This window comes from Sciurus carolinensis, chromosome 6 (genome assembly GCF_902686445.1).
Source record: "Sciurus carolinensis chromosome 6, mSciCar1.2, whole genome shotgun sequence".
Taxonomy (NCBI): Eukaryota; Metazoa; Chordata; class Mammalia; order Rodentia; family Sciuridae; genus Sciurus; species Sciurus carolinensis.
In genome coordinates, this window is record NC_062218.1 from 142,878,052 (window position 1) to 142,900,744 (window position 22,693).

At 38.8% G+C, this 22,693-nt stretch overlaps 2 protein-coding genes across 2 annotated transcripts in view; one reads left to right on the forward strand and one right to left on the reverse strand.

The window, feature by feature from the left end:
• The window catches only part of Fam114a2 (family with sequence similarity 114 member A2), a 32,532-nt gene extending 30,503 nt beyond the window's left edge, over positions 1-2,029 (reverse strand). The window contains exon 1 of the mRNA XM_047555512.1: positions 1,920-2,029. The gene's annotated coding sequence lies outside the window, so the exon portion shown is untranslated. The remainder of the gene's footprint in view (positions 1-1,919) is intronic.
• On the forward strand, positions 2,004-18,972 carry Mfap3 (microfibril associated protein 3). Its single transcript, XM_047555514.1, has 3 exons — positions 2,004-2,051; positions 12,552-13,016; positions 16,309-18,972. Exons 2-3 carry the CDS (start codon positions 12,722-12,724, stop codon positions 17,100-17,102), a joined length of 1,089 nt encoding a protein of 362 aa, XP_047411470.1. The 5' UTR covers positions 2,004-2,051; positions 12,552-12,721; the 3' UTR covers positions 17,103-18,972.
• The last annotated feature ends 3,721 nt before the right edge of the window (positions 18,973-22,693 follow it).

Here is a 22,693-nt window from a genome sequence, read left to right on the forward strand (position 1 = left end):
GTCTATAAGAATCAGGGAATCTAGATTTTTCAACAAAATATCTGAAATGAGCCTACAGCAATGGTTACAAACTGAGTGCCAAATCCAGCCTATAGATGTTTTTAATTGATCTGTACAGTGTTCAAACTTTAAAAACAGGAACTGCTAACATTTAAAACTCAGACTTCATGTAAAAATGTTTCCAATTTCTCTTGTAAAATTCAAAGTTCTGGCAACACTGGGCCCACATTTGATGGCATAATAACTGCCTCACACTAAATAGCTGTTAGGCCCTCTGAGACAGGGCAGTGCTTTCCTGTGCCCCACAATCTCCACCTAAATTCACTTCGCTCACTTACGTTAACATGGTTAGCCCCTGTAGACATTTGAGTTTGCAATACCTGACATAAAAGGAACTTAGGATTTTTGACATACGAAAATGCCAATGAGAGAATTCGAGGTTATAGAAACAATATATGAGAGAGCTCAAATGCACAGGGGATACAGTCAGTTACCTGGAGTAGTTAATATATTAAGAACGATAGGGAAGTACAAGTCTAGAAAGGGTAGATCAATGCCATGGAGCCTAGGATATGCAGGTATGAGATATATTTTTTTTTTCCCAAAAATAGAGAAAAAACAACCCAGAAACAACTACCAATTGACATTCAACTTAGAAATATTCATTCACTCACTCACTTGCAAGCACCTTTTGGGTTCCCACTATTTACCAAGTTCTGGAGAAAAAGAAGGCAATTTATCTGGAAGTAAGTAAGGCAGTTTCTGCCTCATTTGTTTCAGGGGCCTAGTAGGAAAGACAACTCAGGGCTTGCACAAACGTCAATGTTTTTGCAGCTGAATGTCTTTTTTAGTATCTTTTCCTTATACTGTCTCCAGGTTACAACACATTAACTATTATAAAGCATATTATAAGTAGTGACATACATATTGCATAAACATAATTCATGTAACAAAAGACTAAGGCAAAATATTAAACGCAGGTTATCCCTAGCTTCTCATTTGTGCAGCAAAGATTTAATGAACATGTAGAATGTGTCAGACATTTAGGCTAAGCCAAAAAATAATGTTTTTGTGGTGATGGTTGTTTATATTGTTACTCTCATTGTTAAATGGCCATACCATCCGGTTCTCAATAGATTCAAAATCTAGCAGGAAAAGCACTCGCGTGCGCACACACACACACACAAGAATAAACACGGAATTACACTATTTAATGTTTTACTAGGTTTTCCAGGTATAAATAACAAGTGTGTTATTTTCAAAATTGGAAGAGAAACATCCCAGCTAAACAGTTGATCCACATTTTTAAGAAACAGAAATACGTGCTCGCATGTATACGCGGCCCCCACCTCCGCTAACGAAATGGAGAGCTGCAAAGCTTAAGAGTTAAGAGCCCTGGCTCCTGAGTTCGACTCTTCTAACCCTGTCCAGAGGTAACTTCGCTTCTCTGCACCTCCGTTTCCTCGTCTGTCAAACGGGGCTATGCACTCCTCTAAAGACTCCACGACGCAGGCGAGGGGCCTGGACCAGCGACTGCACCCACGGGCTCGCAGATTAACAGCCGCTGTCGGTATTCGCGGCGGACTCGGTAGTTTGCAGCCTTACTATCGTTGTTAATGTGGCTGCTCTAGATGGACAGACAAGCTCTCTCCCTCTTCCCACATCCAACAGCAGGTCCCAAACCAGAGAGGTTCTGTAAACTTGCGCTCCTAAGTTTCCCGACGCCGACGGGAGCGCTCCCACCAACGCAGCCAACCCAAGCCATTCCGCGGCCCCGCACCCGCCGCGAGGCGCCCGCCTCCCGCCCTCGGGCCGCCTCCACCTCGGCCCCAGCGACCCCCGAGAGGGACCAGGCCCAGGACCCCAGGCTGCCTGCCTCAGCCCGGGAAGCCCCGCGCCCAGCCCGCCGCCACTCTCACCGCAGCCACGGCCGCCAACTCGCCGCTCCTACTGCCCCGGAAGTACTCCCTCGGCTCGGAGGCGGGCTCGCCTGCCCGAGAACACTTCCGGATCACTATCCGCTCAGGCGGAAGGAGCTCCGCTCGGGTTCGGTGAGTGAGGGGTCGGACCGGATAGCCTGGAGGGAGGTGCTGAGGTCGCCGCGTCGTGGGTGGTAGCTTGTGCGTGGTGGTCCGATGTGACCGAGTCGGGGATGTTCGCCCTTCTTTTGAAGGCCTGGCCTGGGTGCATGAGTTCGGCCACCGAATATTTACTGAGCGCCAAATACCTGCCTGCACTACCCTGGCGCCGGGGACCCACTGGTGAACTAGCAAAAGCCCCGCAGTCAAATCGCTCCATGGCATTTTGGTGGGAGAAGCAGAGCATAAACAAGTCAGCAAACAGATTGCCTAAGATGGTAGTAAGTGCTTTAAAGAAATTTAGATAGGTGATGGAATGGAACGAAGTGAGGGAGTAATAAGCCACTTGCAGACCTAGGTAGAGCATTCCAAGCAGAGGAAATAGCAAGTGCAGGGGCCATGTGCATGGGACAAACTTAGCCAAGTCACGGAAGAGGAAAAAGGCCACATCCTGGAGCAGAACGAGCAGGATGAGGAGGAGGGAGATGAGATCATGGAGTTAGCGACCAAGTCTTGTAAGGCCTAGGAGCCAGGGTAAGAAGATTCACTTCTGTCCGGAACTCAATGGAAAACGATTGCAGGTTTCTAAGCAGAAGAGTGACATGCTCAGATTTCTGTCTTTAAGATTATTCTCACCCTCATCAGAAAGATGCAGCTCTTCATTTGCCCTTGAGCAGTAGGAATGCATGAAACCCTGATTGACAGAGCCAGAAATGCATTAAAGTCATCTTTATTGCAAAGATGTGGAAAACTGAATACCGGGTGGGGACTCGGCTTTTAGGAATCCAGGTCTTCCACCTCCACTTAGTGCCTTCAGAATTGTCTTAATGTCCAGATATAATAATTGCTACTTCCTAAAGTCCAGATATTTTCGTTTGCTTTTGGATGACGGTTCTTTAAATTTAGGTGCATCAGTATCACCTGGGAGCTTGTTACAAATCCCTGCTCCAAATTGGAAAACAAAAACCATATAAGTATAAAATGGATAGCTGCCTCTTATTTTTCTGTTGTAATGCAAAATGAATAGAATTGGGAATTACCTTATCTTGATAAATGGCTTAAGTATATTAATCTTTAAAATATTGGTGTTAGTCTGGCACTGGTTGTAAAGTTGTAGAACTCTTTTTAATAAATTGAGAATTATTAATAAAAAAAATGTTGCTGTTACTTATAACTGCAGTTATCAAACATTTTGGTCTTAGAATCTTTTACACTTTTAAAACTTACTGAGAACTTCAAAGAGTTGTTTTTTGGGGGAGGGCGGGGATTATAGCTATCAATGTTTACCATTCTAGAAATCAAAACAACTTTTAAAAAATGTTTCCTTTTAAAATAATAAACCCATTACATAATAACATAACTAGCATTTTTATAAAGGATATTTTCCAAAACAAAAATATTGAGAATGGCAGTGTTTCACATTTTTACAAATTTCTTTAATGTCTCTCTTAGTAGGAAATAGCTAGATTCTCATTTCTTCCGCATTCTCTCAGTATCAATCATCACAAAACCTCTGGAAAATTGCACCATGTTATGAGAATGAAAGTGAAAAAGGCCAACTTTGTCTTGACAAAGTTCCAGGGACAGCCAGCTAGGCATGATGGCACACACCTGTGATCCCAGCAACTGGGGAGGCTGAGACAGGAGAATCACAAGTTTGAGGCCATCCTCAGAAATTTAGCAAGGCCCTAAGCAACTTAGCAAGACCCTGTCTCAGAACAAAAAAGTTTTTTAAAAAGGGGTTTAGAATGTGACTCAGTAGTTAAGCACCCCTGGGTTCAATGCCTCCCTGCCCCCCAAAAAAAAGTCCCAGGGACACCCAGAAGTTCCTGCATGATACTTCAAGGATTGCTAAATTATGATATTGTCATAAGAAATATAGGACAATCGAATATATGATTGACTTTTAAATCACTAAAACTATATGCATGTTAAAAATGCAGATGTCCAAGATGGGTGCTGCCAGTAACCCCAGCTTCTTAGGAGGCTGAGGCAGGAGGATTGCAAGTTTGAGACCAGGCTCAGCAATGTAGTAAGGCCCTAAGCAACTTGTGAGATCCTGTCCCAAAATTTAAAAAGCTGGCATTGTGGCTTAGTGGTTAAACAGCCCTGGATTCAATCCCCAGGCCAAAAAAAAAAAAAAAAGAAAAACATATATATATATGTGTTTGTGTGTGTGTGTGTATATATATATTTATACATATATCTATCTCCAGATCCTCCTAGCTAGAGATATCAAGTTAGTATGTCTGAGTAGGGCCAAGAATTCACATCTGTAAAAACAAGCACCACAAATTAATTTGATGTAACTGATCTAAAAGTTGCAGTTTGAGAAACCAGTTATAAATCATATTCTCTAGAGTGTTCTGCATACTATATTTTTTTAAAAGGCTGGGTTTCTTTGCCTTCAAATCTGTTAATTAACATTCCCAGAGCCTGAAACTCTGGGATGTTAGTAAGAAGTTTGCCCCAGACACCTTTTTGACTACAAAGTTGCTGAGTATCTGAACTCAAAATGTTGAGCACTTGACACAGGCCATGGCCCTCTGCTGAAGACTGAGAAAGGTTTCAGACTTACAGTCTTTTTGAACAGATTTAAAAAAAAAAAAAACTGTTAAAGAGGGAGACTGCAATAAGTCTTCCAGTAGGGTACTCTCAATGTTCTAGAAAATTGACAGCAAAAGAAATTCATCCAAAATAAAGAGGGCAAGTGAGAGTTTAGGTGAGAGGGCTTCCTGAGTAAGGTGAAAATTACATATTTTAGAGAGAGTAGAATTTTCACAAGAAGATATCAATGGGGAGGGACAGAAGGGTTTTTAAGCAAAAGGAATAACTAAAAGCAGAACTTAATGTGAAAAAGTATTTAAAGACTAGACCAAACATCGTTGTGACTTCCTGCCTAGGCAAGAAAGCTGAAAAGATTATAGGATTTGAGTAAAGAAAGAAATGATAATCAACCTCCAGATGAGGAAACTGAGGCCACAAGACAACATCAGAGCTGATTAGTGATAGAGGTGCAACTAAAGTCCTTGTTTAATTTCTAAATCCATGTATTAATGCAACAAACAATTTTCACCCATGTGGACATTGTTGGGCTCCTTCCCATCACTTCTGATGTGCCACCTGAATCTGTTCCTGAGAATTATGGATGACAGACTGGAATTTTAGCTTTTCTCATACACTGAGGAAAAATCTCTAATAGATTTTAAAATTGTCTGGATTTGCTTGAATTTATCTTTAGAACCAATCTGAGAAAGGCAGTATTTTAATATATCAGATGGATAAGATTAGAATTATGGAGATTCATTTAGAAATTAAAAAGATAGTGTGATACCCAGGTGAGATGAAAGGACTATGACCTAGGGCAAGTACAGAAGGACTTAATTGAAAAACATCTAGGAAGTGGAATAATAAGGACATGTATTTATAATTTAGTCACATCCATTTATCTAAACCATACAACTACCCTGTAATAACCTTAGTCAGCAGCTGTGAAAATTAAGGCCTTTCAAACTCATGGATTCACCCAGGGGTAGGTACTCTGAGACCTGTTCTCATAACCACTGAGCCTAGTTTCTATAATTTTGATATTATGAAACTGGAAGAATTGTGTGCTATCATCCAAGCTATGCATATGTTAGAAAAGTGGATCCAAGGCTAAGAGTGAGGATTTCTGTTCAGATACACTGAGTTTAGGATACTGAAGGATGTTTCAGACTATAAAGAAAAAAAGTTGGGGCAGAGAGATCCTAAATCTAAGCCTGCCTCTCTCTATTTCTGTCATTTACCTCTAGGAACTGAATATGCAAATGTTTATGGCAAAAAGGATGAAAATCTCAGGTATAACTGATGTAATTCTGGGTTGAAAGCAAAACTCTAAATAATATAATCAATCCAGAAGATACAGTCAGTACAGAAGGTGTTTTTTAGTGTGCCAGAAAATATGTGGAAGTTTGACCTGAAACTGCCCAAATGGCCAGTTATGAGGTGTGTGATGGCTCCAAGAGAACTACTAGAAGCATAAAGCCTATTTGAATTCGAAATTTGTAAGTAAATGGCCCCCAAAATGGTGATTTCTGTTTTAATACTAGTAACTTGTAAACGTTACACATCTCTATAACAATGCTCAAGTATAAGCAAAACAACTTTGTGTTTGTTCTTTGCATAGGATAGAGTAGTGCTAACAATCTGCTCTTCATTTGTTCTTTGTGCTCCTTGCCAATTCAGAATGCCACTTTGCCAATTTGTGTGCTAGTTTATAGGAACTCCTCCATTTTCTAAGTGTGACAGTGCAGGCAGAGAAGAGTGGATAAGCTGTAAATACAGCCTGGAGCACACTTAACTATGGGGAATGAAGCATTAATATCCCAGTATAATTGGAGCAAAAAACAATACCATCTGGGCATCGGTATTTTTCCTCTTTTGAGTTATCCCAGAACTATTTCTGCAAACAGTTTCCTCAGCCAACTTAATATTGAGCCACTAGAACGGAAATCAGCCACATTACTTCCTTATTTACTTATGTTGAAAATTGGAACCAAATGGAAATATTTCTTCTCTCAGAAGTTGGCAAAAGCAGCAACAAGGCAATCTGTTAGGGATGACAGCTATAGGCACTTTTCTTTCACTTTTTTAGAATAATATAGTCAGTTTTCAGAATGGTTTTCTAGGGTAAATTCATCTACATTTGTGATTATTCATGATCCTAGCAAAGCTTAACATTTTACATACCAAAAAGTTGAAAAAGGAGTTGTATTCAGCTTGAGCATTGTACTTATTTGTTACATTCTTATTAATGTTGAAGAAAGGTAATATAGAATTCTACCAAGTAACTTCATCCAAGAGCAGAGTATATACCCTTTTTTATTATTCACAGGAAGGTGACACTTGATTTTCCTTTTTGAACTCTTTATTCTTCAGCTTCAGCTGCATTGAGAATAGCAGGCATGATATATTACATGTATGTGTTTATATATGTATATATATATACAAAATAGGAAGTCTCAAACTTAAAAGTGAATTGCACTCCTAAAATTCATAAATTCCTCCTTTCTCTTGCAGTTGCAGCATAATTACACTTCTCTTCAGGACTTCTCACACTACCTTGTATCTAGTTAGCTATTTCTACCCTTACCTCCCAAGCTAGTTTGTGAATTCCTGAGCATCCTGGTGGCACCTAGTACTCCAACATGCACATTATGGGTCCCTGATTTAACTGATTTTTTTTAAGTCAAACTAGAATTAGCAGAAGGGTCATAGTTGTTTAGCTTTATCAGTGCTGCTGCAGAGAGCAGGGAAAAGGATGGTTATAGTTGATGTAATTTTTGTTGCAAATAACAGAAACCTACTAAAGCTGACACGTAAAAAGAGATTTTGTATGAGGAAATAAGCCAAGGGATCCTGATTCCAAGGATGGTTTATTTCCTCTTCCTTTTTGTTTCTGTCACCTTGGACACACACTTTGCCAGTTTTTCCCTCCCACCTGCTCAGTAGCCTCTTAACAGCATATGGGTTGTGAATCTTAACAGCAAAAGTTCTGTTTGTTCAGGATGCCTGTGGTGCGAACCTGAGGTGCCTAGTATTGACAGGACATATAAGACTATCATCACACCTGTTCCTCTCCTGGCATGAAATCAGCATAACAGGCTGCTTCTGCCCACCTTTAGCCTAAGAGCAGTTTCAGGGTATTTGTAAGGTTTTTCTAGACTCAGTCTTGTAGGTTTCTTTGCACTTCTGGAAGAGACAAATATTGCCACATAGGCAGTTTGTCTGCACTACTCCAGTGTGTGAAGAGATGGTTAGAGATCCTTGATAAGGATTGCCTGGTAGCCAGATGCACAGTTACTTTTCAATTACTTTTGGTGAAGTTAATCCATTTTCCCATTTGCTTCCTTGTTTGTACACTCAGTCTTCATTTTTGTAGGGTGTATTATTTTAAAGAAAATTGAATAAAGATGTTTATTTCTTTAAAAATAATTTTAAAAAATTAAATCATTGGAGCCAGGAAGTTGAATTCTGTCAGGAGCCAGCTCAGCATGTGTGAATCTCTCTTCCCTGCAGCCCTTCTCTCTCTCCCACACTGTTAGCACTCTCTCCCTTCTATCAGTGCTATCCCCATTGTCCTATCCCTAGGCTTCTCCTTGTGTATGTGATCCAGATGTGACTGCCTTAGCCCCTTGTGTTCCTCCTCTTCCTCAAATGACCCTAACCCCCAAAGAGAGAAGCAGGACTCACAAAAGGAAGCCATAGCCTGGGTAGATCACAAGGAATGTTCTGTACCACAAACACAGGACACATAAAAATTAATGTAACATCACGGTTGAGACCCAAACTCAGTTTATAATGCCTGTTTGTGCCATGTTATTGCAGAAAACTTATTTGCATTGAGAAAAGGAAAAAATATGAAATTTAAAGTTAAAAAATGAAATTGCATGATAGTGTTCCCCCACACACACAAGATATTTAAATGGTTACGTGGTATCCTGAGTGAAAGTGCTTTACAAGTATAACTAACAGGTGTATATTTTAACACAATATCTGAACAAGACAATAATAACCAGAGCATATTCAGTAGTTACAATTACTACATTTATATATAAACTTCATTTAGATTTCACAATATCCTATGAAAAGAAGTACTATTATTTTTACACTTTAAAGATGAAAGCACAGGGATTAAACCATATATGAAAGTTACAAAGCTGGTTAGAGTGAGAGCCAGGATTCAATTCTGGAAAATCTGGCCTCAGAATCTGCTCTGAACCTCTGTGCTACCCTGCCTTTATCAGAGACTTTGAGTTGCACCATTCCTTAGTAATTAAATTCAGAATGAAGTGTGACTGATTAGTTCTCTCTTACCAGCATGTTCAAACAATCTGGAGCACCATTAGTCAGGGTTTCAAATAGGAAATATTGTAGTTGCCCTTGGATGCCATACCAGTCCATGGACCCACTCATTCAGAATTACCCAGGGATCTAATTGAAAAACAACAAATTCTAAGACCCAGTCCCAGAGGTTCTTACTCAGTAGGTCTGTAGTGAGACTCAGAATCCTTTGTTTTTAACAAACTCTCTAGGTAACTGTGATATTCATCTTGGTTTGGAAACTCTGAACTAGTGATCTTTTATTCCCACCATAATCTTATCTTCTAGGACAGGATAATAAATGAAGACTTTAGGGTTTGGGAGTCAGTTTGAAGAAAGCTTGTAAGTAGGCACCTTTGAGGTCCTTTGAAAGTTGTTGACATTTGCTGTTTTTGTCCCAGGGAATATAATAGGTGCTAGTAAAATATGTCAATTTGAGTGATTATGATCTCTGTTGCACAAAAATATTCAGTTTATAAAAATCTATCACATACTTTATCAAATTTAAACTAATATCCATCAATAAATGTTTATTGAGCATGTGCCATTATGAGACATAGTAGTAAAAAATATATAGTCCCTGTGTTTAAGAGGCTCAGGGGTGAGATGGGTAAGCTGCCTAGCAGTACAGAGCAGCGTATACCAGTGCGAGGCGAGTACTGTGGGTGTGGCATGCTCCAGGGGTTGGGTGTGCTGTGTGGCTCCACGTGGAAAGAACAGCCAGCTTCTGAAGGATCTTCTATATCACTGCTTGAAGAGAGTCTGCAGCGGAAATGCTGTGCCAAGCATTCTGTTTGTGAGGACACTGCTTGCCCAGTAACCCTGTGCAGAGGCTCTTCATCCTCCCAGTGCTCCTGAATCTCACAGCAAGGAGTCCATGTCCTTTACTTCAGTTTCTTCTACACTAGCTGCCTTGATTGTGAGGGTACATAATCATCCCCACGGTGAGCTCCCCCACTTCTGAACACTCAGTTCTTTGACCTCTTCATCTTGGACAAGATGCTCCTTTATTCACTTCAGTCATTATAGTTCCTAAAATCCAACTCTTACTTCACCGTTAGCCCAGTACATTCCCCTCCAGAATCAGGTTCCAAGCCCAGCATTCTCTGGCCACCTGAAAGGTGGGTAATGAGATCTGCCTGTCTCCACCACAACTCGTAGCTCTTCTTCCTGAATGCGCCCGACCACTGACCCCTCTGCTTTTTCCCTGTGCCCTGGCCCTCAATCTGAAGCACTTCCAGTCTTGATTTCTCTGTATCTCTCAGGTCCTGTTGTACACCTCACTTTCTCAGCGAGGCTTCCTGCAATGAGGTTTCCCTTCACGTTAGGTCCTCCTGTAGTGTCTGTATTTCCCTTTGGGTAGCCTTAAGCATGTTTTGTATATATTTAGTTAGTGTCTATATCCACTTCCAGACTGCGCTTTGTGAAGGCAGAGATGATGTCTGTAGGATAATAGAGTGGCACGTAGTAGGTGCTCACCAAGATGTTACTGATATTTCTCTAGTCTAATACTGAGTGGTGGGGAAAGGTAGGGAGGAAGAAGATGACAGGATAAGGAATGAGGTGGTCTTAGAATTTTTGTTCTGTTTGGTTTTGGTTTTGGTGTCCCTACAAAGAAGGCACGCTTCCAGCTCAGGAAGTATCTTTTGAGGTGATAACACTATTTGCTTTCCTTGTGCTTGTTTGTAGAGTTACTCTTATCCACAAAAATGATATAGAATTTCCTTTTTTAAAAAATGTATGATCATAAAATAATGTTGATTTAAAGAAAAGGCATGATTAGTAATGATTTGGTACCCACCCAGATGTAGCAAAAACAGTAGAGGGAGAAAATTAATTTTTTAAAATCCTGTCTTGAACCACAGGAACTTCTTATCAAAGTCCCAGGAGAGCCTCAAGCACTTTTTTAGCACAATCACATAGCCTATTGCTATTGAGAATCACTACTCTAGAATAAGAGGCAAAATCATGCCCACTGGGTATTGTATATTTTGTGATGAGAAAGAACTTGGGAGCTTGCTTGTCACGTCCCTAGCACAGTGCCTGACTTGTGGCCATCTGTCAAGAAATGTTATTTCCATTGTTTCTGCCCATCTCCCTTCCTAAAAAGAAAATACCAGGTGCTCATCTGGATTCTCCTACTAACTTCTAACTTAATCTTAAGGAGCAAGTCACTGTGAAGTTTATAGATTAGATAAAATCACCTACTAGGCCCCCTCCAATACCCAAGTCTTTGTTTCCTTCACTGTCATTTAGTGGGGTTTTAAAATGAAGTGGAAATAAACACGTATGTTTAATCTATCATGTAGAGCTAAAGTCTGAAATTTTTTGTTTTATTCTAAATAATCCATCCTTAAATTTTAAAGATTTGGAAGATTATTTGTAGTCATTATTCGACCATTCTTTCAAGGGCTCATAAAAAATTAAATGTCATTTACAACTTCTTGTAATTCAGACTTTGAGGAGTTTATTGGCAAAATACAATGATCCATTGCTTTTTATGTTCTGTGATCAAGCAGTCTTCATGTGAGTATAAAGGAGAGTAAATGTCATTTCTAAAACTAATTATCTTGAGCCTTTATAAGAAATAAAACTAGGCATTTCATCTGTATTTTATAGAAGTATAAATTGAAATTTTTCCTTGAGAGTCAGTAATTTAAAAGCGGAATCAAATTAGCAGGAAGATAATTATAAATACTAAAACTCTTAAACTGAGCTTTTGTTTTGCTTTTTATTCATGATATTTTGCTCTTCTTTTAATTTGTCTAATATTTTTCCCCTGGAGTTTTTTAATTCATTTCTACCAACCACACATTTAAAATGTCAGTTCTCCCCTTAGCTAATTTTACTAGAGTTTGAGCTAGAAATTTGGTATTCTTACAAACTACTTAATACACTGTATTTTGTCTCTTAATATTGAGGAAACTATTAAAGGAAAATTCTTTCATGTAGCATTTTTGCCCAAGAGAGAGGTTCTATAGCCTCAGAGATCCATACCTCTGAGATTTATGTATATGCAGTTAATGCAGTTTTCTTTCAAATATGAAGACCAAAAAACTACCTCAAGTATTTCTGCATTATTTATATTTAATATATGTATGTACTTGAATTACACAAATTTGGAGCCCTGTGTTATGATTATGATGTACCATTTGATTTACATTATTGATATAACAACAGATGGCAGTGGTACAGGTTGAAATAAAGGATCATTAAGCTAAATATTTTAGCCTTCATTGTCTCCCTGTTGCCTAGGATTTGTCAAAGTGAAATAGAATCATAGCATTTCAGAACTGGAAGAGTCCTTAGAGATTATCTTATGCACTCCCTCATTTGACAGATGAGAAAACAGAATCCCAGAGAGAATGCTGCTTGCCAAGGTCGTACAGCTAGTTAGTAAGCAAAGCTAGGACCGGAATCTTGGTCTGCTCTTTCAGTGCATTTTCTACCATCTCTGTGTGAGATTTTTAGGCAGTTTTCTCTAATCACTCCCTGATGTCAGCAGCAATTATTTTAATCAATTTCATGTCTATTCATTTCGGGAACATACCGAGCTTCACCCCATTATGAGTCTCAGTTGGTTAAACTTTATATTTGTCTTTCTTTTAGGTTGATCTCCACTCACATCTTTTTAATCTTGAAGACTTCAAAATATACTGGGATCTACCACTTTTTTGGAAAACTTTTCTACCAAGCAATAAATCACCCACTGTGCTCTTGTTATAGCATAGCAACTTTTGAGTTTTCCGTGTCTAAACAAGATTTTCTTTCATTTTCCCATGAATCCACATTGTTGCTTATTCACTTTAGTGGTGATTGTTATTGTGCCAGCTGCTCTTGTTGTGGAAGATGTGGACTTCAACCAAATGGCCCCTCTGGGAGCAAATCAGAGTACTTCCAATGCATCATTTCTCCCAACCTTTGAACTCACAGCAGGTTCCCACTCAGGTGATGATGTCATCATAGCCAAAGAGGGAACTAGCATTTCAATTAAATGTCTTCTCACAGCTGATCACTATGAAGATGTCCGTTGGTACAACTCAAAAGGACAACAACTGGATGACAGAGGCAGAGGTAATTGTGTCGAGCTGTAATTTAATCCAATTACTTGTTTCCTATCCATTCTTCCTGATTTCATGACATATTTAACAAGAAATATCAAAGATGAGATATGAGGGTGAATAGCTTACAATTTTCGAAAAGCCTAGACTGTTATGCCTATCAAAAGGAGCAAAGTGCCAGGGACAGTGGTCCACACCTGTTACCCCAGCACTTTGGGAAGCTGAGGTAGGAGGATCTCAAGTTTGAAGCCAGGCTCAGCAATATAACAAGACCCTGTCTCAAAAAATAGAAAAGACTGGGAATGTAACTCACTTTAAAGCACCCCTGGGCTCAATCTCCAGTACAAAAATAAATAAATAAATAAATAATTATAATTATTTAACCAGAAGAATAAAAATGCAAAGAATAGTTATAAATTTAAAAGGTGTACACATGATTGCCATGAGCTCTTTTCCTTCCTCTTGGTGAGCTGGTTTCCTTCATTGACAATAGATGACATGAGTACTGCTACTTACAACTGTGTAGTTGTATATGTACAACTCCAGGGGTACCATTTGCCTACACTTCATTGTGACTAGACCAGTGAAGTAGCCCCATGTGAATACCTCAGGAAGGATTTTGACTAGACCTATAAAAACAAAAATTTCTTGTTCCAGAATGAGTTACTATAAATATTAGAGGAAATCCAGCATGTTTTTTAAATGAATTAAGTCATCCCTAGGTTTCCCAGGGCATTGGATCCAGGAATCCCCACAAGTAACAAAATCTGCAGATGGTCAAATTCCTTAACTACAAAGGCTAGTATTTTCATATAACCTACACATATACTTTAATCATTTCTAGATTACTTATAATAAGTAATACAATGCAATTGCTATGAAAGTAGTTGTTTATGAAATGGCAAGAAGAAAATCAGTACAGATATAATTTTCCCCCAATTATTTTCACTTTGCAGTTGGTTGAATCCAAGAATGTATGGATACTAGAGACCTACTGTATTCATCTGTGCATAAAACTTGGAGTACCTCTGAGAATTAGAAGGATACTGTGAAAATCTATAAGCCTTAACAGTTCTTTCTCTTTCTCACTTTATTTTTTTTTCCTATTCAATACCTTAATTTACCTGAGTTTCCTCAGTCTTAAAAATCACACAAACAAATGATAATTAAACTTAATTCTGCTTTTTAATATGTTTTTACTTAATTTTGCTCTTTGTGCACAAGCATTGCCCCCAAAAAAAAAAGATGAAGAGTATATGTAGTGTATATATATACTAGACATCTTAACCTACTGCAGATAAAATAACTGATCACCAAGGAATTAAAGAGTTTATATCGTTAGAAAGAACAGAGTATTTTTAATCAGCTTATTAAAAATATAGACCTATTAAATCAGAATGTTTTTTTTTAATGTGATTTAGGTTTCTCTATTTGGACCCACTGAACTAGACTCTTCTCCTCTGGGCTGTCCTGAACAAACACATCTGAGTTTGAATTATTCAGTGTGATCATTACAGACTGACTGCATAAACAAAGCCTTAGGTTAGGACAAAACCAGCCAAGTGGAATCGCAGTTTCATTTTCCTATTTTCCCTTTACTTTGATGACTACTAACATCTATCATTGATGCTTTCAGTAGCAGCTCTGGAAAATTGTATTAAATTTTATGAATCTCAAGTGAGAGGAGTTTAAAGAGCATGTCAGTCTAATATAAGGTTCATAAATCTTGAGCTATTATCAGCAAGTGAGCTAGAGAGTTTAGATTGTGTTCGTAGTGCATTGGTTGATTAATGGAGTCTGTGTAGTTCATCACACCTTGGATTCAAAGGGTGTCCTTTTCATAGCTCCAAGTGCATAGAACAGAAGCTTTGGAATAATGGCAAAGCTCCTAGCTACATATTTTCTTCTTTTACATTAGTGAAGTAATGACTCCTAAAAATAAATATAGCTGTAGAATTGAAATCAGTTTTAATGATGATAAAAAGGGTCACAATCCAAAGTGCTTACTAATTTATTTGCTACTATTTTAGTGGATTATTTTAATCCAGAACCATAGAAACTCAGGGATGAAAGCAGTTTTGAATGTTAATCAGGTGATACTTAACATACACTCACCCAGTCTCCCCAGGACACCACCTGTAGTCATTGGGACACACACACAATCCCAGTTAGTCCATCCATCTTATATTTGAGGTAAGCCATGTTATTAAAGGATGTTGAATCAGTGCAAGTGCTCAGTATGGTTTGTTTACTTGTGCACTTTTATTCTTTGCATACACATTCCCTAAAGGAATATATCTTCATGCATGGACCAGAGGCAGCATGTTGTAGGTTTTAAATAGAAGCATACGCATTCTAAGGGCAGCTTGATTCTCCTTGCCAAGCTGCTCATTTACCCTGTCTTGTGAGATATATCTCTTGGCTTGTGCTTTAGTTCCTTTTGCCAGAAAATCAAGATGTCATCAACAAGCCTTTCCTAAGAAAGCAAGTTAACATGTGCAAGGTTTGCCAGACTAGCCAGTTAGCAATTGAATAAATGCATTAAATTGCTAGACTTTTTAAAAAATATAACTTTTGTGTTTTGTCGTATAAGTTCATTATGAACAAACACAGTTAAATAAAGAGAAGAAAATAGCCAGGCATGGTGGTACACTATAATCCCAGTTACTTAGGGGACTGAGGCAGGAAGATCACAAATTTGAAGCCAACCTGGGAAACTTAGCAAGATCCTGTATCAGAATTTTAAAAAGATATGGAAATATAGTTCAATCATAGCATGCTTGCCTAACATATGTGAGGCCCTGAGGTTAATCCCCAGTACTGAAAAAAAAAAACAAAAAAGAAAAAGAATAAAAATTATCTATAACCCACTATCCTGAAGATAACCATTGTTTTATGTTTCTGAGGCATATCCTTCTAGAATATAGAAAGTATTAAAAAAGTTTATAGACAGTGATTGTGGTATAGACATGTTACATATAAACATCTTTTTAACGAGTAGTCATTTAGTACTATTTGGACACACCTGTCTGCCTCAAAGATATTTTATGGCAAGCAGTGAAAAGGAAATGATGGCAGTAGTCATTAGCATTGGAAGAGAAAATCTGGATTTCTTTTTTGAAGTTCCAGATTAAATTCTGGCTCTGGATATAATAGTCTGCCCTTTTTTTACATGGTTTAAACAAACAGCAAAATCTCACAGTTAAGTACTTTCTTGAAGTGGTAGAATATTGATAAGGCAGTTGGTTTATTTAGTAATAATATTTATTGTGCTGTAATTGCTTTTATTTCTGTTGAATTATCAGGTGGAAAATGGTTGGTTTCTGATAACTTCCTAAATATCACCAATGTAGCCTTTGATGACCGTGGGCTCTACACATGCTTTGTCACCTCTCCGGTTCGTGCCTCCTATTCTGTCACCCTACGCGTTATCTTCACCTCGGGAGACATGAGTATCTACTACATGATTGTGTGCCTGATTGCCTTTACAATCACTCTCATCTTGAATGTTACACGGCTGTGCATGATGAGCAGCCATCTCCGCAAGACTGAGAAGGCCATCAATGAGTTCTTCAGAACTGAAGGGGCTGAGAAATTGCAGAAGGCCTTTGAGATTGCAAAACGCATCCCCATCATCACCTCAGCCAAGACTCTCGAACTCGCCAAAGTCACTCAGTTTAAGACCATGGAGTTTGCTCGTTACATTGAGGAACTAGCAAGAAGTGTTCCTCTTCCACCCCTTATTCTAAACTGTCGGGCCTTTGTTGAAGAGATGTTTGAGGCTGTAAGAGTGGATGACCCTGACGACATGGGAGAAAGAATTAAAGAGAGACCTGCCTTGGATGCTCAAGGTGGCATCTATGTCATTAACCCAGAGATGGGGCGGAGCAACTCACCAGGAGGAGATTCAGATGATGGCTCTCTGAATGAGCAAGGCCAAGAGATAGCAGTTCAGGTTTCTGTCCACCTTCAGTCAGAGACCAAAAGTATTGATACAGATTCTCAAGACAGCAATCATTTCATCCCACCTGATGATACAGGATCTGCAGAATCCAGCTCTAACTACAAAGATGGGGCATATGAAAACTGTCAGCTATGAACTGTCCCAGTACCTACAAAACTTCTCTCAGGAGAGGACCTGTTTCTTGGAGGAAATAACATTTTAACCAAAAGATGACTGGGATTTTTCCTTTATATTAAGCACATCAGAACATGAATTGCCAAAATCTTTGCAAAAAATGCAGCATTTTCCTATCTGATATATCTCAGTTATTTTTCCTTGAGCTTAATTAGATGATGCATGTTAAGATTTAAAGGAGCCTGAGAGATAAGTATAATGGAAAAAGACTGAACTAACTGTCCCATGGCTCCTCTTCCATTGGCAGATGTGACACTTGAGTTCTCAATTCCCATCAGTAAGATGAGGGATTTGCAATAGATAAGAGCACCTTTAAATCATAAAAATCTTCACTACATCACTAGATAAACCTTTCCCTAGACTTTTAGTCCTCCCCACCACCACCTTTTCTTTTGGAAAGGACCAAGCTGAGAGTTTATGCTCTAGATTTCTACACTGATCCCATAGTACACAGAAGTGTGGACATTTTTCAACTGTTCTGCCTTGTGGATGTACAATTGTATGTGCCAGATTGAATCTTTTTAATGTATCACGTGGACTGTTGTACAGATATTGGGGAGCTAACTGCTCTTTAGCAAACTGCTTGCCACGAGTAAATTGGTCCTTCTTGTGGCCATATCATGTCTTTTTAACTTACTGAGACGACATTTAGTTCATGGAGGCTGGCAGTGGTTTCCCAACTGGTCTCCCAAAATGAGCAGTCTTTTCCTAAAGAATAATGTTTTCACTGCTTTTAAAATAAGAATAATACCACATTGTCTCTGTTAAATCATGAATTTTTATATTTCTGTTGAGAATTTCTCAGGCTTTCCCTTTTTAAAAGTATTGGACTCAAGAAGTAGGTTCTATCTTTGGGATACTATTCTAGAACTTATATTCCTCTTTAGACCTCTGTCAACACTCCTGCACTCTGTGGTCTTAAATATGGTGCTAACGGTTGCATGCCTCGTTATTTTACTTATTTGTATATATTTTATTGTTGATGTTTTTGTGTATTTCAGATGTGTAATTTTGAGCTAGGTCTGCTTTTGTGGCCTTTCTAAGAAGCATTTACCTGAAATAAGATTAGAAAATTGTGTTTGGTGTGTTACTGTATTAAGACAGAGAGAGAATCTAGACAGAGGGAGAGAAATGATGAACGACGCCACCTGGTTCAACTGTGTACAATAAACACTGAACATGGCATTTCTTGCCTGGCTAAGATCTGATATAATGGAATTGTAAATACTCTGCAGAATAATTTCTTCAGCTCCAGGAAGCTTGGTGCCGAATAATTTTAAGAACTTAGTAGTGGAGCTCCATTTGATGCTTCACATTTCTTCATTTGGTTTCTGGTTATTGAAGCATTCCTTGAACTAGAAGCTTCTGAGGGAAATGTTCAAACAGGGTTTTATCGAGATTTTAATTTAAGGTTTCAAACAAAAAGACAGGAAATGTAAAGTGTGACCTGTAGAACCCATGCCTCCCTTTGTCCAGACTTAACCAAAGTAATATATCTGCTCTGGACAGCATGAATGAATCAATGTGCAGCTTTATCAGATGGCATTATGGATAAAGATGATAATGCTGCCTTTTCTGTCTCTCAGGCTGTTTCCATGGAAACCTCCAGAGCCAAACAAATGCTACCAATCAATTAGCCAAAGCTTACCTTGGCCCTTAGAGGTGTTTTCCTGAAGTAAAACTGTTTTTGGACATTTGTCTAGGACAGCAAGGGCTTTTAAACATACCCTAGTTTATGAAGCACTTTTTTCTTTCCTACAATGTTTCTCCTGAAAAATTAAAAAAAAAAAAAAGTTTAAAGCCCCTGTGTATGTCAATCTCCTTAATATCCCTCAGATCCTCAGATCTTCAGCTAGTTCCTCCAGCCCTGCCCTGTATTATTTCTTAGGATGTAACTTGCTACATTAAGGAGAGGGGTGTCATCCCACATATTCTCAGAGTAGACATTAGTGTTTGGAACCCTAACAAATATTCTTAATGATCAGTGCCCTAGGAAACAACTTTGGAAAAACATAGGATTACTGAAAAATATCTGTAAGTTTGCACAATACCATATAATAAATAAGCATAGGCTACTCCAGTGTATCCTAGATACTTTTTTTTAGAAACATAATAGTTATCTAATTGGTGGCAAAAATAACTGGTTTGCTTTGAATCTTCCTGGTTATAGTACCATTAAGTAGGTCAAATTTTAATAGACGCTGGTAAAGCCAGATTTCAAGAAGAAGAAAACCATACACTAATATTTTCTGTATCTAATTAAGTACTCTTCATGTATAACCAGCAGTCTGGTCTTTTGTAATGTCCTTAACCTTTTGAACTTGAACTACAGTCTCTGTCTTTTGATAGTAGCTGTGGTGTTATCTTTTTGTTTACCTAATTTTGTAGTTAGTAAAGAAAATACCTTTACCCAACAAAATGTATTTAAAATAGTTCTGTTATCTCATTTGTAAATTTTGTATTGTCATTTAATGAACCATATTGTTCTTAAGAAATGAAATCAGAGCTTTTTTGACACATAAACATCTATATAGATTCCCTGTCGACTGAAACCAGATGGGCATCCTCTGAGTGACTCTAGGCAGTGTGATAGCCCCCTGTCCTCAAAGTTTTATCTGTTATGATGGTTTCATTCTTGAGTCAGGCCTACTCACTAGCTTGACATAAACATCGTTCAGCTTGCTGATTTGGGATGGTTGTGAGAAGGCTCCTGGCTGCTTCTTTGCTTCACTCAACTTCTGTTTTAAGGTCAGAGCACTATCTGCATGCTGTTTTCCCTTCCAGCCATAGTGAGCTCCTTTAGTCCAGTCTGATCCTGCATGTAGTATCACCCTTGATCAAACTTTATCAGGTCCCAGAGTGGCACGGAAGTACTGCATGCTTGTTTTCTAGAGTCCAGCTAGTCATGGGTGCTAGTCTTGTCTCCACACACCAGCCTTGGTAACGCAAGTGTATTGTATTTCCAGAGTTACCAATAAGAGAACACAATCTTTTCTCATACAGGCCAGGAATGTTGAAAATGCTCAGCCTTATACAAAAACTCCTGGGTTCTCATTATCATACTTTGCAAACATAAATGGTATTTGATATGATTCAGATGATGTTTAAATTCTCAGCATTTTAATAAACAGTTGCATTATAATTTTGTCTTTTAGGAAAAAAGTTACACTTTAATTTATTAAATGTTCAATGGAGTATATGTCATTTGAAATCTATGGTATATTTCATTTTTGTGTGATGGAATTTGATGTTAATGATTTTAAACAGGATTAAATTTGAATTCAACTTAAGATTCCATTACAGCTATCCATTTCAATATTAAATATACTTACTAAGCATCTGTGTATTTTTAGTCTATGAGCTCTACTGGGATGGGCATCCTGCCCACAACAGTCCTTACAGATAACAGACTGTCTTTCCTAAGCCCAAACATTATGGTGTCCTATTTTTGAAATAAAGCATTCCTGGCAAAGACAAGAGCTTGGGCAAAGGCTTAGAGATAAGAAGATTCAGTAACATGTTTCAGAGAGCATGTTAATTAGTATATAAAAGTTTTTGATGAGCTTTGGCAGCCAGGAGTCCCATACGTGTGAAAGTTGGTAATAGAAAATGAGTGTAGAAAATCTCAGGGTCTTAGGAGAAAGGCAAAGGGAGCAAGTGGGAGGTGTGACTAATAACTTAAATGCCACAGACTCCTTAAAATGAAAATCCTGCTCCTGTCTTTTAGTGGCAGGGGATTGCTGGACTTGGAGTCCTAACTGTACCCCTTGCCTTGTGTGATGGAATTTACTACCCTTATAATCATGAACAAGTAGTGACTCAGCTTCTCCAGGCCTCTCTGGGCTTTAGAATGGAATTGATAATACCTACTTCACAGAATTGACATGAGGATTAAATGTAGCAACAGTTAAGGAAACAATTAGTTGTAATGTGCCATGTGGTGTAAGGGGGTAGTAATGCAGCCTCAGTGTCAGCTTTGCTAGCAGCCAAATCCAGCTGATGATTGGTGTCATCTGTATAAACTAAAAATTTGTCTACACCTCTTGGCTGTATACCATAGAAACCTGATTATGGTGGCTTACCCAGATAAATATATTTTCTCAATACAAAGTCCAGAGATAAGAAGTCCAAGCCCTGGTATAGTGGCTCAGACCGGGCTTCTAGACTCCTCTCTGCCCTTAGCATATGGTTTTCATTCTCCTGATTACAGGATGTCTTAGGTTGACTTCCCCTGGAAGGAGTTCCTGATACAAGGATTTTTGTGCAAGTAATTTATTTTGGAGGTGATCTCAAAATGGTAGGGGAAGTGAGGCTGGAAAGAGAAGAAAGACAATCAGGATGCATTAATGGGTAGGTTACTGCCATGAGCAAGTAGTCTTCCATCCCACTGGTTACCTCTCATGCCTCAGAGTTGTCCCCCTGGAGGCCAGGGAGCTAGGATTGTTTTCCTTTGATTCTCATCTGGTATTAGTTAAGGTTGCTCCCAAGGTCACTAAATCCCTGGCACTTCTTGCCTTCCATGAACAGACTAAGCATGATCGTGTAGCTAGCAAAAGCCCTCCATAGAGATTTACAGGAGCTCTGTGTTGGAAGCTGTGGTAAATATAGGAATAGTGAGTGTCAGGGAGCTGCGGGCAGAGCACGGATAGCGCCTGCTACACATCCAGCATCGAATCCACACTCTAGGCAGGGAGAACAGTGGAAGGTCAAAAGACAGAAGACACGTAGCAGCTGAGTCTGTACCTTTTTATCAAGAAAGCAACAGCTTTCCCAAAGCCTCGTCCAACTTGGGCTCCTCAGCACCCAGAACCAGGTTACATGGCTACCTGCTGCAGCCATTAGAAAGCATGAAGAGATAAGTGGGTATTTTTGACTGGATACATTTTTTTCTGTTTGAGTTTCCATTATTAAGAAAGGAGGGAAGAATGCAAATTGTAGGCAACAGGTTGTATGAAACGAGGTCAACTTCACACAAATCTCAAGAGCAAAATGTGATTCTGTGGTGGATAAAATCGCCTCCATGTTCCTTGAGGATAATCACATGCATGAAAAACAGAATCAGAAGCAATGAGTCATAGGCTAAATCTTCAAACCATTGCTTAAATTGTTCCCAACTTTTCCACTGACTTAAACAATGGACAAGTTATGGAATTCTGCAGGGCATAACTGACTTATCTTGCCCTATTTATTCTTGAGCAGATATTTACTGACCACCCACCATATGCCACATGCTCTTCACAAGACAGATTGCACAGTGATCCAGAGTGGCACAGGGTATGTCTTTACCAGAAAAGCCTCTCCAAGGAGGACATTGTGTTACTGACTCAAATGATGAGCCAGACATGGAAAGATTCAAAGGAGGGGCACACCAGGCAGAGGAAAGAGAAATGGCCAGTTTGACCTATTGAAGAAACAAAAACAAAAGACATAGGCTCATGGGTGGATAAAGGAGACAGAAAAGCAGCTAGAGGTCAGAAATATGGGTAGAAGACTTCAAATCTCTCCCTTTTTTTCCTCCCGCTGATCCCAGAAATATATTTCTTAGAAGAAAT